Here is a 16215-nt window from a genome sequence, read left to right as displayed (position 1 = left end):
TGTTTTTTTATTCCTTAGGATTCCCCAGAGTTTGATTTACTATTTGAAAATGCTTTTGACCAATGGGTAGCAAGCACAGCCTCTGAAAAGTGCACATTCTTTCAGATTCTTCATCACACTTGTCAGCGGTACCTTACAGACAAGAAACCAGAATTTATCAACTGCCAATCGAAAATACTGGGAGGTGAGTAGATCAAAATTGAAATACTTAAAGTACAGTACAGCACTTTCTACTTGAATCAATTATCTGTCTATTTTTTTTATGCATTAGTAGAATCAAAAAAGTTCAAGCAGCCAGAGCATGTAATTGGTGGATTCTGTAGCTAAAAACAGTTTTATGTGTTTGCACAAGGGAAGAATTTGTTTAGTTACCATAGAATTCTTTCTGATGCAATTACTGATAATGCTTACCACTGAATTAAGAGCTGACATTGATCATTTTAAATAGCTAGTTTACTCAGCAGAATAAGAAATCACTCAGCTGAAGGATTTTGCAGAATTTTACCCTATAAGGAAGTGGAATTATAACTTTCATAGTATAACTTTCCTGTCTCCACCTCCTACTTCCCCCAATTTTAATTTGTTTTTCTTGAAAGCAACAAGACAAATAAGTATTGTTCTTATTTTTTGAACTGCCTCCTTTTCTCTCAGTTCTTCAGAGCACTGATGTAGAAGCCTGTAAAACGAATTCCTTTCTTCACTGATTTTGTTCTTTTCCATTTAGCAAACATTGATGTTTTTTTCCTTGTGCTCCTGAAAGAGCTAAATTAAAATAACTGTTGTTAAACAATAACTTCTTTTGTTTGTTCAGAGCCAAAACATCTTTGTTCCTTGGCATTATTAAATTCAGCACAGTTGTATGGAGTGTCTGTCTGAATTAGCGAGCTGCTGCATGAGAGAGAGCACTTTCTGAATAATTTGTGACTTTTTGTTAATACTGTGTTGCAGATACTTATGTAATGAGCCCTGGTGACATATATCTGGCCCCTGGCACACCTTAATTTAATGACATGATGGCATCTATTCCCCAATCCCAACAGTTGCATCTCTTGCCATGCCACACATGTATGGCAGGATGGATGATTTGGGGTTGGGGATCAGATCCCAATCATGCCATTATTACTTGCCAGTGCAAGGGAAGCAGTCAGGATCATGAAGTCAGTCAGACTTGGTGTGGTATGGTCCTGGGGCTGGGACAGCCAATCAGCTGTTCAGCAGTTCCAGCCCAGGAATCGCACCAGAGCCAGTTCAAGATTCTGTTGGGATCTGCAGGCCTGAGACCGGCAATTAGCTGATTTGTGGCGCTCAGCCTCAGGACCACATGGGTGGTGGTTCCAGAGCCTCACCATACAACCAGCATTGAGCTGCATGGCAGGAACTGTGCCATGTATCCCATTTAACGTGTGATGGAAACCAGCCACGAAAATATTATACATACTTTGTGAAATAATGTTGTGGCTTACTTCCCATTTGATTATACCATTAATGTTAGTATTTAAAATGGGGTTAACTGGTTAATCATGTCTTAAGCATAATTTTTGCCGGAGAACAAAGGCAAAGTATAAGAGTCCCAGTCACCCAGTCTGAATTAAACTGCTTTCAGTGCACAATTTAAGAGGTGTGAGTTTATTCAACTTATGTACTTCTTTCATTTATGAGGCAACTTGTGTTTGACCAGTGCATAAGCTTGAGCAACATCACAGCTCTTCTAATTTACTGCAGTTATCATGGCTGAATATCACTAGAAAAGCAGGGTGCTTTGGCCTTTTCCCCTCCTATGCTTGAGACTGGAGAAGTGGGTCATTGCCTGCTTCTGGCAAGAATTCTTGTAGGTGATCTCGTATTGAACCAACTGCATGGTTGGGATAGATATAAGCAAGCTTTTGGATATCACAGTACCCTTCCTCAAGCCTTTGGGTTAGAAGTAGGAATTTTTATCTAACCCAGGGATTTTCATACCTCAGTATATTTTCAGTATTCAGTGATTTAATAGTGCCACTTTACTATATCAGTCTTTTTTCTTTTTTTTAAAATAAGTTATGGAATTGCAAATGCTGATGAAGATCCATAATTGTTTTCCAAGTGTGCTTTTTATAAGTCACATCCATACTGCTCATTAACCCATGTGATTTTGATCTCCTCTGAATGGAGTTATATGAGGGTGTTACAGAAAGTATCATCAGTTTTGAAATAAAACCATTTGGTGTGCATTGATCATTTACTGGACCATATCACTTCTCTACATAGTTGTAAACATTCAACAACGTCATCGGTGTTCACTGCTGCTGTGTTGATTTCCACTCAGTAGACAAAGTGCCATTACTTTCTTACAGAATGGCATTTAAAAGTGGAGGTTTATAAAGACTTGTCCAAAACTTTAATAGCTCAGTAAAAAAAGTTGCATTTGGATGGGATGACCATTGTCTTTCAACTTGCTAAATATCAAAGGTAGATTGGGAAATTGTCGATGTAAAGATACATGCCTTTTTATCATCTCTACTAGCCTGTAATCTGTTGGACCAATGACATGTGCTAAGTGTGTTCTTTAATCCAAAAATAGAACTCATGAAGGCCTTCTTTATTACATTTTTTCCTATGGAAACCTTTTACATTGGATGAAGTTAAACTTCCATGGAAAAAAAAGTCTCTGTTTTGATAAAACAGATCACTTGTTTCCAGCCAGCCTAACCAAAAGGCACTATTTAACCATGGTAAAAATATTCTTCTCTGTACTTTCTTGTTCTATTTTAATTTGCCAAATCCAGATGCAGAGTACTAAATATCCAGTTTCTTTTCAAGGATTCAAGAATCTGTTGCCTCATTTTAGCATATAATTACTAGCTTCTGATGATACAGAAATGTTCCTTTCTATTAAACTGGGCAGAAATTGTCCCTAATGTCAAAGCTTGTTTCTTTCTAATATTTCTGATGCTAAAGTTTTAGCTATTCTTCCTCCCTCTTATTTCTCCCCACCACAAGAAATGAACACTGAAACCTTACCAAGGTTTAATGTAATGAAGTTTCACTTCCATTTCCAATTTTGTACTCAAAGTATCCTACCTTTTCTCTTAGTGTTAATGTTTTGGGATTCTTCTACAGCACTAATATTTTCTAGGTTTGTTATTTACTCACCATGTTTGACATCTCGTATGCATTCTTGAAGAATAGTATGTAAACATCTTTCTTTTTGGCAATTGAGAGAGAGCTTTATTTATATATTCTCTATCAAGTGTGATGCCACGTAAGGATTCGAATCACACTGGCTATCATAAAACTTATTCAATAAAAAATCTGTATTAGGTCCTTTGCACATTGAGCTACATACTACTAACATAAAAAAAAGTAGACCAAACTAGTAAAAATATGCTTTTTCAAAGCATATCCATAAAGCATTTCTTGAGTGACACATCAGTTGCTGAGTGATAGGTTCCATTTGCCAGGATCACGTTACCAGTTGATCATTTATTAGTATCTTAGTGGTTCATGTATGCACAGTAGCATTCATGCCAGGTCTGCATCTCCCCTAAACACTGAACCTTACTCACAGCAGCACCAATCTTGGAATCTCCATTTTTTTTTCAAGTTCCTTTTCCCCATGTTACCTTTTTTTTAGTAGTAAATCATAACTTTTCCAACAATGTTGTATAGATTTTTCTTCCTGGGGATCCCCAAGATATACCAGTAGACCAAGTAAATGTATGTCTACATATCTGAGTCTTTTATTGCTCTTTTTTGTTGCCTTGGGGGAGAGGGGGGAATCTTAAAGACTATCCAGTGAAATGAGTCTAGAGCACTACTAAAAAGTGGAAAAGATTCAGTGATTTTTTAAAGGATGTTCCAAAAATGCCAGTCCTCCTAGAAACATCTAATTTTTCAATAGCTTATACCACAATTAAGCACTCTTGTTCAGTGGCTTTTTGGAGGGGCGGGGGTGCCATCTCGGAATCGGGGGGGAGGGGGGGAGGAAAAACAAAATCGTACACTAAAAGTCAAACACCTACTATAACATATTTTAATTTTATTACAAAAATATTTTTATCATGATTTGTGTTTGTGTAGTGTATATAGAGGTGATTCCATAAAAACTCAAAAATAAATTCTTAGTTTGTATATTATGTGGTATGTGTAGGGTGTGTGTGGGTGTCTATGTATGGTGGGGGTGTAGGGGTATGTATGGTGGGGGTGGAAAAAATCCCCCTCTCTCTCTGTAGAAATCCCCTTTCTTTCTCTGCCCTGCCTTGGGACATCCTGCACCCCTCTCCCCTTTCACCTATGTGCTATCTGATTTTAACTTGGTCATCTACATGACCAGGAGACAGAAATTCCTGAGGGAGCGTTGAGCTCACTCTTTCCTTCATCGGGAGCAGGCATGTTTTGGGAAGGAAGGGAATTATTTTGGGACACTGAAACAAGCAAAAAGCCTCCGGAGCGCACTCAGTCTTGGGCTGTATATGCGAGTAACTTACCTGAAATTTAGCCAATATTTTGGGGTTATATATCTTTAGCCACATGTTAAAAGGGCCAAAAAGTCCATTCTGTTCTGCTCAAGGCATTTTTCTTTTAACTTTCCTCCATCCTGTACCCCTTTTTACAGTCTCTTCCTCTCATGTTAATACATGCTGTCTGTTACAGCACGCCTAGCTGTGGATTCTTGAGGGAAAAGGGACCAGCCTTCCAGATCCCTTTGCTCAGCTAGCTGAAGTGGGCTTGGCTTTCTTACTTTCCTCCAGTACAGGAGGCCACTTTTGAATGCTTCAGGTTAAAAGAAGCACTGCAAAATACCATGGTGGGCTGCAGGGTCTGGGTACCCTGGGCTGAACAGCGCCCAAACAGACCAGAACCTGGGTGTTGGCAGTAATTACCCTAGGCCTCTGAGTGTGCTCCAGGAAGGGGGTCAGCTGGGCATAGGTGCCCCAGGGAAGACACCTGATGGGTGGTTTTGGATGGGCACTGTATCATGGGTGGCTCAGCATAGCAGCTGTGCCACCACTGTTTATGTGGGTATGGTGGGTACAAGGGGTGTGGATGTGGTAGGATGTGGGTGGGTGTGTGTGTGTGGGGGGGGGATTTGTGTATGTGGGGGGGGTTGTGGGAACAGGGAGTGGGTGTGAGGGAGAGTCCCCCCTACCCTCCCTCACACCCACACACTGCCCATCCCAGCTTCCCTGATCCCAGGCTCCATGCTGCTGCCAGCCCCAGCCCCATGCTCTGTGCTCCTTCCCAGCTGCAGCCCTGCCCCTGGTGCTTCTCTGCCTGCTGCCCCGAGCCAGCAGCAGCAGGTCACTGAGGGCTGCAACAGTGGTAGGTTCAGCCCTGCCTGGAAAACTATACACTGGCTGGGCGGGGCCCTTCCACCCACAAAGGTTGGACCCAGGCAATAGGATATGTTTGGGGGGCGGGAGGGGATGTACATAGGTTGTAAGGCCGGAAGGGACCTCAGAAGATCATCAGGTCCAGCTCCCTGCACCAAGCAGGAAAGATAACTGGAGGTCAGGTGACACCAGCGATGTGACTGTCTAGGGTCCTCTTGAAGATTTCCAGGGTAGATGATTGCACCAGCTCTGGAGGGAGCTTATTCTACCTTCTGGACACCCTGACTATGAAGAAGTTTTTCCTAATGTTGAGCCTGAATTGATCTTCCAGGAGTTTGTGGCCATTATTCCTGGTTTTCCCCTTGGGTGCCCTGGTGAACAGTTGCTCACCAAGCCCTTGATGTACTCCCCTATTGTAGCGGTAAGCTGCTACCAGGTCTCCTCTCAGCCTTCGTTTCTTCAGGCTGAAGAGTCAATATTCCTCAACCTTTCCTCGTATGGCTTGTTTTTTAAGACTGATCATACGGGTGGCTCTTCTTTAGACTCTCTCAAACTTGTCCACGTCCTTGTTAAAGTGTGGTGCCCAAAACTGGGCACAGTACTCAAGCTGCAGTCTCACCAGTGCTGAGCAGAGTGGAAGAATCGCCTCCTTGACTTTTCTGGAGATGCATTGATTGATGCACATCAGAGTATTATTTGCCCTACTGGCTACAGTATCGCACTGCTGGCTCATATTCGTACTGTAGTCTGTTATTATCCCCAGGTCCCTTTCATTCATGGTTCTAGTCAGTTTGGTGCTGCCAAACCAATTAGGAGTTGCTTGTCCCAAGGTGGAGCACTTTACATTTCTCAACATTTGAACTACACTAGATTCCAATCCACCCAATTCGCTATGCTATTCAGGTCCACCTGTAACTGAAGCCTATCTTCAAGCGTGACCACACTTCCCCATAACTTGGTGTCATCTGCATACTTGGCCAGTGAGCTCTTCACCCCAATATTCAAATCATTAATAAAGATGTTGAAATGTACTGGACCGAGCATCAGCCCCTGTGGGACACCGCTGCCCATTTCTCGCCAAGATGACACAGATCCATTCACTATGACTCTCTGGGTCCTATTCTGCAGCTAGTTTCTCACCCACCTGACTATCTCAGAGTTAAGCCTACAATCCTCCAATTTTCTCACGAGGACATCAGAGGCCTTTTGAAAGTCTAACTATACAATATCAACCTGCTGTCTTGTGTCCTGGTGGCGAGTTACCTGGTCATAAAAAGAGATGAGGTTGGTAAGGCAGGACCTGCCTGCAACAAAGCTATGCTGGCCATCATTCACAATCTTACCATCTGCAAGCTTATTGCAGAAAAGCTTATGTGGGTGCCTCGCTCTCACCTTCGTGGACAGAAGGGCTGGGCAGGGCACAATTTGCTAGGGAGCACGGCAGGCCAAATGAAAATGTTTGGCGGGCTGGATCTGGCTCCCGGGCCGTATTTTGCCCAACCCCGTGTTCAAATCTGTTTTCTAGGTTGAAAATACCTGTTGAGCTTTTTCAAGTCTTTAGTTTACTAGATGGGAATCCTGAAATTTATTTTTGTTTTCAGAAACCCATGCTACACACTTATCCAGTTTCCATTTTACCTCCTATCATTTCCATACAATCTTTCAATTAGTCATGGGATATAAGGTACCAAATGAATCTTCCTTTGACTTCATTGCATATAGCTTCCCTCAGGTTCTTCGTTAATTTCATCTTTTCGGCCTGGCTTCCACCCTAATTCATTTAAATTAACCTCGCTAGGGTTTCAGTTGATACTTGTTTAAGTGTCAGAGCCATTCTCAGCTGCTGTCATGCTGCCATCTCATCCTCCCTGAGCTTTTGTGATACTGTTCTTATTTTTCGTCTACATTTGACAGATCCTACAGAACATCTGTTAATAGGTCTGCCTCCTCTTGTCGCTCTGTTTGGGATGTTTATTTAAATCTTTTTTTTCTATATGTGATTTAATAGGACAATCTCATCTACTCATGCAGCCTCACTTGCCATCTCTTGGCTAATGGATGTTTATCTCTGTTGTCTGGGCTTGTGAGTTGACCCCTGTTTCAGCATATCTATAATAAGTGTACTGGAATGTCTCAGTGTCACTTTTATGTAAGCTTAACCTGGACAAAATGGAATTCAACTCTTAACTTTTCCATCCAAATCATACTATGCAGATTTTTCTTAATGTTGAGAGCATTATCCTTTGCCCTGTTGCTCAGATGCATCTGAATCTCTCATTTGCCTTGTTCAGCATATCCAAGATATCTTTTCACATTTTCCAAAACATGCCTACCTAATATTCTTTTCTTTTCATTTCTGTATCTAAAAATCTTGCCCTCATCATTTCCATTATGACAAATGGATGACTTTCTCAACTCCCTACGACACAATGCAGATTCTTGATCTTCCCCATGTGGTTATTCTCCTTGCCTTTTGCTTGGACTTTTGTCATCTCCTCCTCTACTGGCCATGGGAACAAAATAAAAAATGTTAGTTCCTTGTTGCCAGAACTGTGCCTCCAAGAAATAACGACTGTAAACCACGCTAACGACCTGAAAAACACTGAAATAGCCTCAGCTTTGCTGGGCAACAGGAAATCCTCTACCAATTTAGAAAGTCACTCTATCTCTTCCCTCACAAACAAACCATATTCATTTTAAAGTGTGTGTGTATAGGTATATGTATATATGTGTATATATCATGTAATCAGATAATTGGAGACTTTCATAATATATAATCACAATAGGAAAGTTGCACCTGGTTTAACATCTGCATTCCTGTCAATGAGCCTTCAAATCTTTTTATCTTCATGTAATATTAGTATTTTTTTTATTTTTAATAATACACAATATCATTATAAACTTCAGTTTTGTGCGGGATGTATTTTAATTTAAGTTTTAAAAGCACACTTTTATCACATGCTAATATTTTTAGATGTAGGTATTATTAAGAAAAAGGTAGAGATGAAAGAGTTCTATTTGGAAGAAGGCACTCTGCTCATAAAAAGTTTTTTTCCACTACTAGTATTTGTATTTTGCTCTAACTTTATTCTTTATATTAAACTTTCTCCCTGTATACTAACCATGACTATCAACTCAATGAACCTATCCACAGCAATAGACAGGATAGACTCATAAGTCTCTAAGGAAAATGTTTTTGTTTTTTTACTTCAGTTGATAGTCTCAAAATCTAACCTACAGAGCGTGAAACCTGGAGTCTTCTATGGACTAATAAAAAGAAAATGTTTGCACTCGGAGTTTTAATTGAAGGGTATTTCAAAGGCAGATGTCTTGATAATGCAGAATAGCCTTAGTGTTATATCATTTGCTTTTTGTCAAAGCTATCTTGGTATCAAGTGTTACATATACACTTGAGTTACCTTAGTAAGTTGATGCCTTTGAAGGCAAAGGTAATAACTATTGAGTGACTTTTGAAATAGGTTTTCATGTCAATAAATGGAATTATTTCATGAAGCAGGATTTTGGCTGAGATATTGGTGTTATCTACAATTCCCCTTTGGAAAGTGAAGACTAATACTTTACTACTACTACTACTACTACTACTACTACTACTAGGGATGATCTACTGAATTCCAAAAAGTCTCTCTAAAACCTAAGCACAGAGATAGTAAAGGGAAATACAGTGGTGTGGATACAGACATTTAACATCAACTCTGGCTATAGAAAGTATAGGCTGGCTTGAATCAAACCATTAAGTTCAACCATCACTATTTTAATAATTGTGAAATGAAGTATTAGGATCTAAACTTGTATCAGAATTCTCAAGCAACTACATTAGTAGGTTGATGACTTTGAAGGCAAAGATAATAGCTATCGAGCTACTTTTGAAATAGTACTTGTTCTTAAAATTAGTTAAACCAATATAGTGGACCTAAATTGTTACCCTTAACTTTTAGCATGTTCAAAGCTATAGCTTCATTCCATTTCTTTAAATAGTTTTTACAAGGGACAAACATGGGTTTGGTTTCTTTTAAAAGATATTCTGTGTACACTCCCTTGGGGATAAAGTCATTTCAACTTCTGGTTACTTATTATATGAATGATCATAGTGGAGATATGTGCATGTGGAAGTATCATGCTCATCTCGGTTTAGGGGAAAAAGAGGGAGAAAAAACCATGTACAACTTCCATTTCATTAGTTGTCAAACAAACAAAAAATCCAGGTCAGATGCTCAAGATGATTTTAAAAAGATATTTCTCCATTGAAAGAAATTGTAAGCAGCTCTGGTTTTTAAGCAAGTGTCAACAAGAATTGCTATTTTCCCCCCAAATAAACTGAAGATCTGCAATACAAATTTACATTTTTATTTCTTCTGTGTTATCTAATCCTGCAAACTCTTTTAAGTAGATCAGTAGGCTCTAGGGGTGTACCGATAGATTTTTTTGGTGCTGATACTGATGGCCAGTTATTAATGAGCCGCATCAGCTGATACCCATCCGATTGCCAGTGTGCAGCTTGGAGAGCAGTCTCTGGTTGGTAAATCTATTGGGAGCATAGGGTGGAGAGATTGAGGCACCCATGGTGAGGGGGAAATGGGGCTGGGGCAGATGCTGCCCAGCCGGAGGTGGGACACAGAATGGAGCTGCGAATGGCTTATCTGGAGTGAGGGGAGGCAGCTACTGCCACTGTGCACACCCCTGGGGGAGGCACAGCAAGCATGTGCCCCCTGGATCTGTGTGCGGGGTAAGAGCGGTCTGTCACTGGGAATGGGGGCTGACACTGGGCTCTTCCTGGTGGAGGGGATTGGACAGGTGTGGGCGGTGGCGGTGCTGGAAGTGGGGCTGCGGGGTGGGCTCTCGCCACTGCAGAATTCACTGTAGCACCCTTGTCAGTGCCACCACCGCCTGACCCAAGTGCAGCACTACCGCCACCCCCAGCCCACAGAGTTAGCCCACCCTCACCCCATGCACAGATCCAGGGGGGCACCCCCCATGCTTCTCCAGCACCCCTCCCCCCAGATAAATCACTCAGCTCCATCCTGTGCTACACCTCAGGTGGGCAGTGCCTGCCCCAGCCCCACCTCCCCAGCTCCCTCACTGTGGGGGCCTTGATCTGTCCCCCTCACACCCCTTCCCGCCCCTTGCCCCCCAACAGACTTACCAGCTGGATGCTGCTCTGCAACCTGCCAGGATGGCCACGTGCATGTTGCAGCTGCATGTATGTATGCAGTATTTTTCAGCAACATTATCGCCACATCATCCAAAGAAAGCCGATTGCCAATAATGTCAATTTTCCTTAGGTTGGTGCCAGTATGATACAGACTGATGTATTGTTGCGCCTCTAGTAGGCACATTGTGCATGAACTTACTTGCTTGTAGGAGCACTTGCCAAATTGTAGCTCATACAGATATACCTGAGAGATGGATGTTTTATTCAATTAGTCTCTCTGTGAAATATGAAATAGTGACAGAGTTAATCACCAAGGGACACAAAATAAATATTCCATAATGGTTTGCTGCTACTTTCATGATTAGAAGAAAAGGACTGAATGCTTGGTTTAAATGCTACACTGATTAATAAAAAAAATTGCTGTCTTCAGCAATACCACACCCCAGCACAGAAAAATGTGAACTGCATGGTTTACTTTTAAGATCACAGATTTGATTATCTTTCAGAGATCAACTATATTTGCCCTTGTAAAATATGTATATCAGTATGTTCAAAATTAATTTTTTCAAAGCTATTCCGTTTCTATTAAATCCTTAACATTCCTTTAAAAATAATAAATATTCTAGCATAGCACACAGAATTAACTTAATTGACTGGTTTTATAGCAGGGTAAAGAAGAGTAGACTTTGAGAAATTTAGACGTGTGCCTAAGGAGCTTAAATACAACCATTAAGAAACATTATTTTGTCTGAACTATAATTGTTTGGAACAGAATGATTTTTACTTCCATGTCAAAGTCATAACTTCCTTAGCTTCTCTTTTAAGCAACTCCTCCATTGCTTGTTCATTTTCCTCAAGTCCTTTCTTTCCTGCCTGTCATTTATCCACTTCATATACAGACTTATCAGGACTGTAACACACATTTCCTTCTAAAGGCTGTGAAGAAAGGCAGAGGATGGAAAGAAAAGAGTCTTGTTGCTCTTATTTAGGGAGAAGTGTGCAGGTACCTGCATGATGAAAATTTCATCTTAAACGTGCACACATTGTGTGCAGTCAAATCAGGTTCTAGCTTGGCTCGTCTCTCTCTCTTCCTGATTTTCCTTCTTTCCCTTTCTCCCACTTACTTCAGCTGTCCCTTCGCTCTGCATCTTGTCCAGAACAAGATGCAGATGCTGCTTCTTTTTTTTTTTTTTTTTTTTTTTTTTTTACAGTGTCCAGTAATATAAACTGTCTTGCCATCACTTGGATCCTTTATACTGGACAAGGGGCATGAGTATAAATGGAACTGAAAATTCCATGCATCTAATTGATAATGTGAACCAGTGCAATGCATTTATCTGAGTCGGTGCTCTGCAAATGTATTCAGTGCCTCTGGTAGTGTTCATGATCCTTACTAAGCAGCAGCTGACTCAGTTGTAAGAAAGATAAAAACTATTTTCACTGCTAGTCACATGGGTAGAAATGAAAAGGGAATGAAAATGGCATGGATTTTTTTAGTCATTCTTTCCTAAATAACATTTGAGGCATGCATACTTGGTTATTTTAATGATTGGATTTGTATTTCCCCTACCCACAGCACTATATTTAGAGGCTATATTTCATGACATGAGATTGTACTATATATGATTTCCACCTAGAAAGAAAATAGGGGGGTTCAGAATTAGTCTTTGGCATATAACCAAAATCTTGTCTTTAATACTTCCCTTGCATTTGCAATGTTTATTAAGTTCCAAGTAAACTTGTGGCTGTTATTTACATATTCCCAGCTGCGCAATTTCAAACAGTTTTCTCCTAGGCAAAAAATATTTTTCATTAAGCTTGTTCTTTGCAACTCTGAAGGCAATAATTGTGCACTTTTGTTGGGAGATAGCAGCAGGAGACACTGACTCTTTAATGTGTTCTGACACTTCAGAAAAATAATAATTTTGCTCACTTCTACACAGCAGAATTTAGGTTGCTAATAATCTGTTCACTTGGTACAGGATCCTGCAAAAGTATGTTTATCTCTACACTGTTATTAATGTGTAAATATTTTGATATGGAGGGAAGCTAGAGTTAGCTTTTTGGTCTGTCATTTAAAAAAATAAACAGTGTGTTTTCCAGACTCTGTCTATTATATCACTAAGTTTCATTGTTATAGTGCAGTAATATTTAGCATATGGAAATAAGTCAACAAGTATATTGCAGATGTTCTCTCATACAAGATTTGGAACTGTAGTAGAATTGCATGGATTTACATTTGAAAAGGCTCAAATCTAATGCAGTTTAAATTTAAAATAGCAATTTGAGTCTGGGTTACCCTGGAGAGAGCATGTATGTTCAGACATGTACATATGACCATTTTAGGTGTCAGTTAAGACCTACTATAACAATTTTATTTTAAGAGGTGTTTGTGTGTAGTGGTACTGCAAACTGTATACTGCATACACTGTATAGAGATGTAAACCAAAATGGAAAGCCATGAACACATTGTTTAGATTTGTAATTTTATGTGCTGGTCTAAATTAGGCAGTGGAACTAAGTAAGAATAAAATTGCTGAGTAGAAAATCAAGCTGAGTAATATGTATCTTTTAATTTCTGAATCTCTTTATATTTTCATCTTTCCCTTTGCTAGTTTCCCTGAAAACCTAGGTAAATCCTCAAGGCATGCTCTAAGGACATGAGCATTTCGGTTGTCAGGTTTCAGTGAAGAAAAGCATCAGGACTGCACTATTTGTTCTTGTACCACTGGATGAATATCATACCATTGCCAGAATTCTCCCACCATTACAATAGTATTTATTTGAAGCCACATGCAAATATCTCTACTTTTATGATTATAACCTTTTTCTTAAAAGTTGACATGGTAGTCAGTCACCAATTTACAATTCTGCAATAATATTGATCATTATTCTTGCTTAACTCCTGGAAGCTGATGGTCTATTTTTAAAATGTATACCATAAAGGTTAAGAGAATTCATATCTTCGTCAATTTCTGTAAACAAATTAAAAGCTTAATGGTACCAGTTTAAAGTAGGGCTGTCAGTAACAATTAATGGACACAATTAGTGTGTTAATCGTTCATGTAAATTTTTTTAATGTGTTAATCACACACACAGTTTTGGAGCTCGCACCCAGTCTCCGCTCTGCTGCAGTCACCACTGCCTTGGAGCACAGAGGACTGCAGGGCAGCCTGGGTGCAGGCTCCGGTGGCAGCAGCAGGAGCGGAGGGGTATGCTCAGACACAGACCTGCAGCCACAACCTGAAGGTGGCCAGGAACAGCAGAGTATAGAACAGCACCTGGCAGGTAGGTCTGTGAGGGGAAGAAGGGGCATAGGGGAGGAAAAAGGGGAGAGCAGATCAAGGCCCCCATGGTGGGGGAAGGAATGGGGCAGGGGCTGGGGTGAATGGAGTCCCAGAGCCAGGAAGAGTTGTGGGATGGAGCTACAGCTCGACCAGGGTCATGGGGGGAGGGGGCAGCAGCACTCCTGCCACTGCACGGACCCTGTGGAAGGTGGGGGCAGTGAGACCATACCAGCCATTTATGCTTTAGGACATAATTCTGATATTCCATTAGAATTTTCTGGGGAGCCATTCCCAAAAACTGTACAATTAGCCCCCAAATTAGAAGTAGTTAATAAAAATTGAATTAAATGGAATAATGAGTTATGATATAAATGTGTTGCTGTCTTCAAGGACACTTTCTCAGACCACTTATCTCATAAGCTGATGGCATGTAACCTGTCCTCCCCCCCCCCCCAAAAAAAACCCCACCATTTAAAGTAAAGTGCTGTTGGGGGGGTCTGGGAGGGGGGTGTTTTAAGGGTGTAGAAAAACCCTGAGAAGCAATTACACAGTATGAAGCAGTTGCCCAACAGTTGGAAAATGCCCTCACAAAAGAGTACCTTTGCTGGGAATAAGCCAAACCCTGGTGAGGAGGACTGTTTTCAAGCTAGAAAAGATTTAAGAGATGCCTTGGATGAATACAAATCTAAAAACCAGCTGTGTTAGCTTTCAACAGAGCAAAAAGATTAAAACAGGCTACAAAAAAAATAGTAAATAAGAAGAAAAAAACAGTATCAAATGAGGATATGGGAGGAACTAGTAACTGCACAGAAAATTAATAATAATTGATGTTTTTGGCAAATTATAGCCAAAGGGGGGGAAAAGGTTAACCTAATTTCTGATACATATATCCCTGAAGATACATGGGTCTTTTTTTAAAAAATCAAGTGTAACAACTTATCTGCAGATGATGAAAGAAATGGTAGCTTTTTGTTGAAGGAAATGTTGTCTGTTAAGCTACAAGTAAATCCCTATCTCATCTTTGAATCTCAAGTAAGATCATATACATCCTTGCTGAGAAATGGATAGGCCCCCAGACTTGACTTTTCTCCCCCCCCAGAAACTTTCAAAGAGTTCATTTACTAGTGCTGCCAATTCTGACCAAAATGTTTAATATACATCATTATTTTAAAGGCATGTATCAACAAAACTATTATAGTCCCAATTTTTACAAATCACGGTAAGAAAGATGCCACATCTTATCATCCCATTAGCCATATGTGTATTCCCACCAAAACACTTAGGAGACATTTACTTTTTCACCTTTAGATGTGAATCTATGAAAACAATTATTTTTTGTAAGAGTAGGCTTGTTTTAGAGAAGGCTATTCCTCCATGGCTCATTACTTAGCATTATATTTTTTGGCATCTAAATATGTTAGAAGACAAAATCATCTGTATGTAGCCTTCATAGATCTCAAGGGAGCCTTAGACTGCATAGACAGATTAAAATTATGGAAGAAACTGGCAGTAACATCAATAGACAAACCTGTCTTACAGTTATTCATTACTTACTTTTCAAAGAAAGCATCAAGGCTGTGTTATGGGATTGGTGATGCCTTGTTCAATAGTTTCCCAAATAAGACAGGGGTGCAGCAAGGTTGTTTGTTTGCTCTGCTACTTTTCAATGTATTCTCACATGATTTAGAACAGGTTATAACAGAGAATCTGTTCCATGCACCCATGGTTTTGAATGACCGTATCACTCTTGCTTTACGTAGATGATGCATCAATTCTTTAGCAATCCCAAATAGGCCCTCAAAGTCATGTCTTTCAACAGTATTGCAACCCAGATAGCTTAGAAATCAATGCAGCTAAAACCAACATAATGGTCTTTGGAAATGAAAGAAGGAAATGGGATTTTTGTTTTTATAGGAAAAGAAACTAGAGCTGGTGTCTTTCTGTAAATACCTTGGAATATTTTTACAAAAATCCCAGCTGGAATAAGCACAATGAAAATGTAAATGTTAGCACAAAACAAGCTTTGGAAGGTGTATTATCCTTGTACAATAAGACAGACAGAAGAGCAGTTCTAGAAGAAGTAAGCTTGTATAAATCCAAAGCAGATTCCATTTTATTATAGAGAGCTGAACTGTTGGGTATTGAATGCCTCACCCAAAAATAGGAAAAATTTCTAATTACTTTTTAAGGTGGCTTTTATCTTTACATAATTTTATGACAGAGGGGCTCATACCCTCTGAAACCAGATTCTTAAATGTAAGCACTTTAGCTCAGTTAAGAACCCTAAATTACTGAATGAAAGTTCTTTTATTCCTACTAGATACCCCAAGTAGTGCATTTTGGAACGCTCTCCTCTGCCAAATAAACCTTTTGAATGGCTAAAGACCATCTATAGTCTTCTCCAGATAAATGGCCTGGGAAACGTACCGGGACTAACTGACCCAAT

At 40.0% G+C, this 16215-nt stretch overlaps 1 protein-coding gene across 3 annotated transcripts in view; it reads left to right on the top strand.

Annotated features, from left to right (window-relative positions):
• Window positions 1-16215, top strand: part of STXBP6 (syntaxin binding protein 6) — a 250309-nt gene that overhangs the window by 166294 nt on the left and 67800 nt on the right. For all 3 annotated transcript variants that reach the window (XM_090033526.1, XM_090033525.1, XM_090033524.1), the window contains one exon: window positions 19-184. In XM_090033526.1, the coding sequence (XP_089889652.1) occupies window positions 19-184 (166 nt within the window). The remainder of the gene's footprint in view (window positions 1-18; window positions 185-16215) is intronic.

This window comes from Crocodylus siamensis, chromosome 2 (assembly GCF_052110815.1).
Source record: "Crocodylus siamensis isolate JL-2025a chromosome 2, ASM5211081v1, whole genome shotgun sequence".
NCBI lineage: Eukaryota > Metazoa > Chordata > Crocodylia > Crocodylidae > Crocodylus > Crocodylus siamensis.
This window is presented reverse-complemented; position numbering and strand designations above follow the sequence as displayed.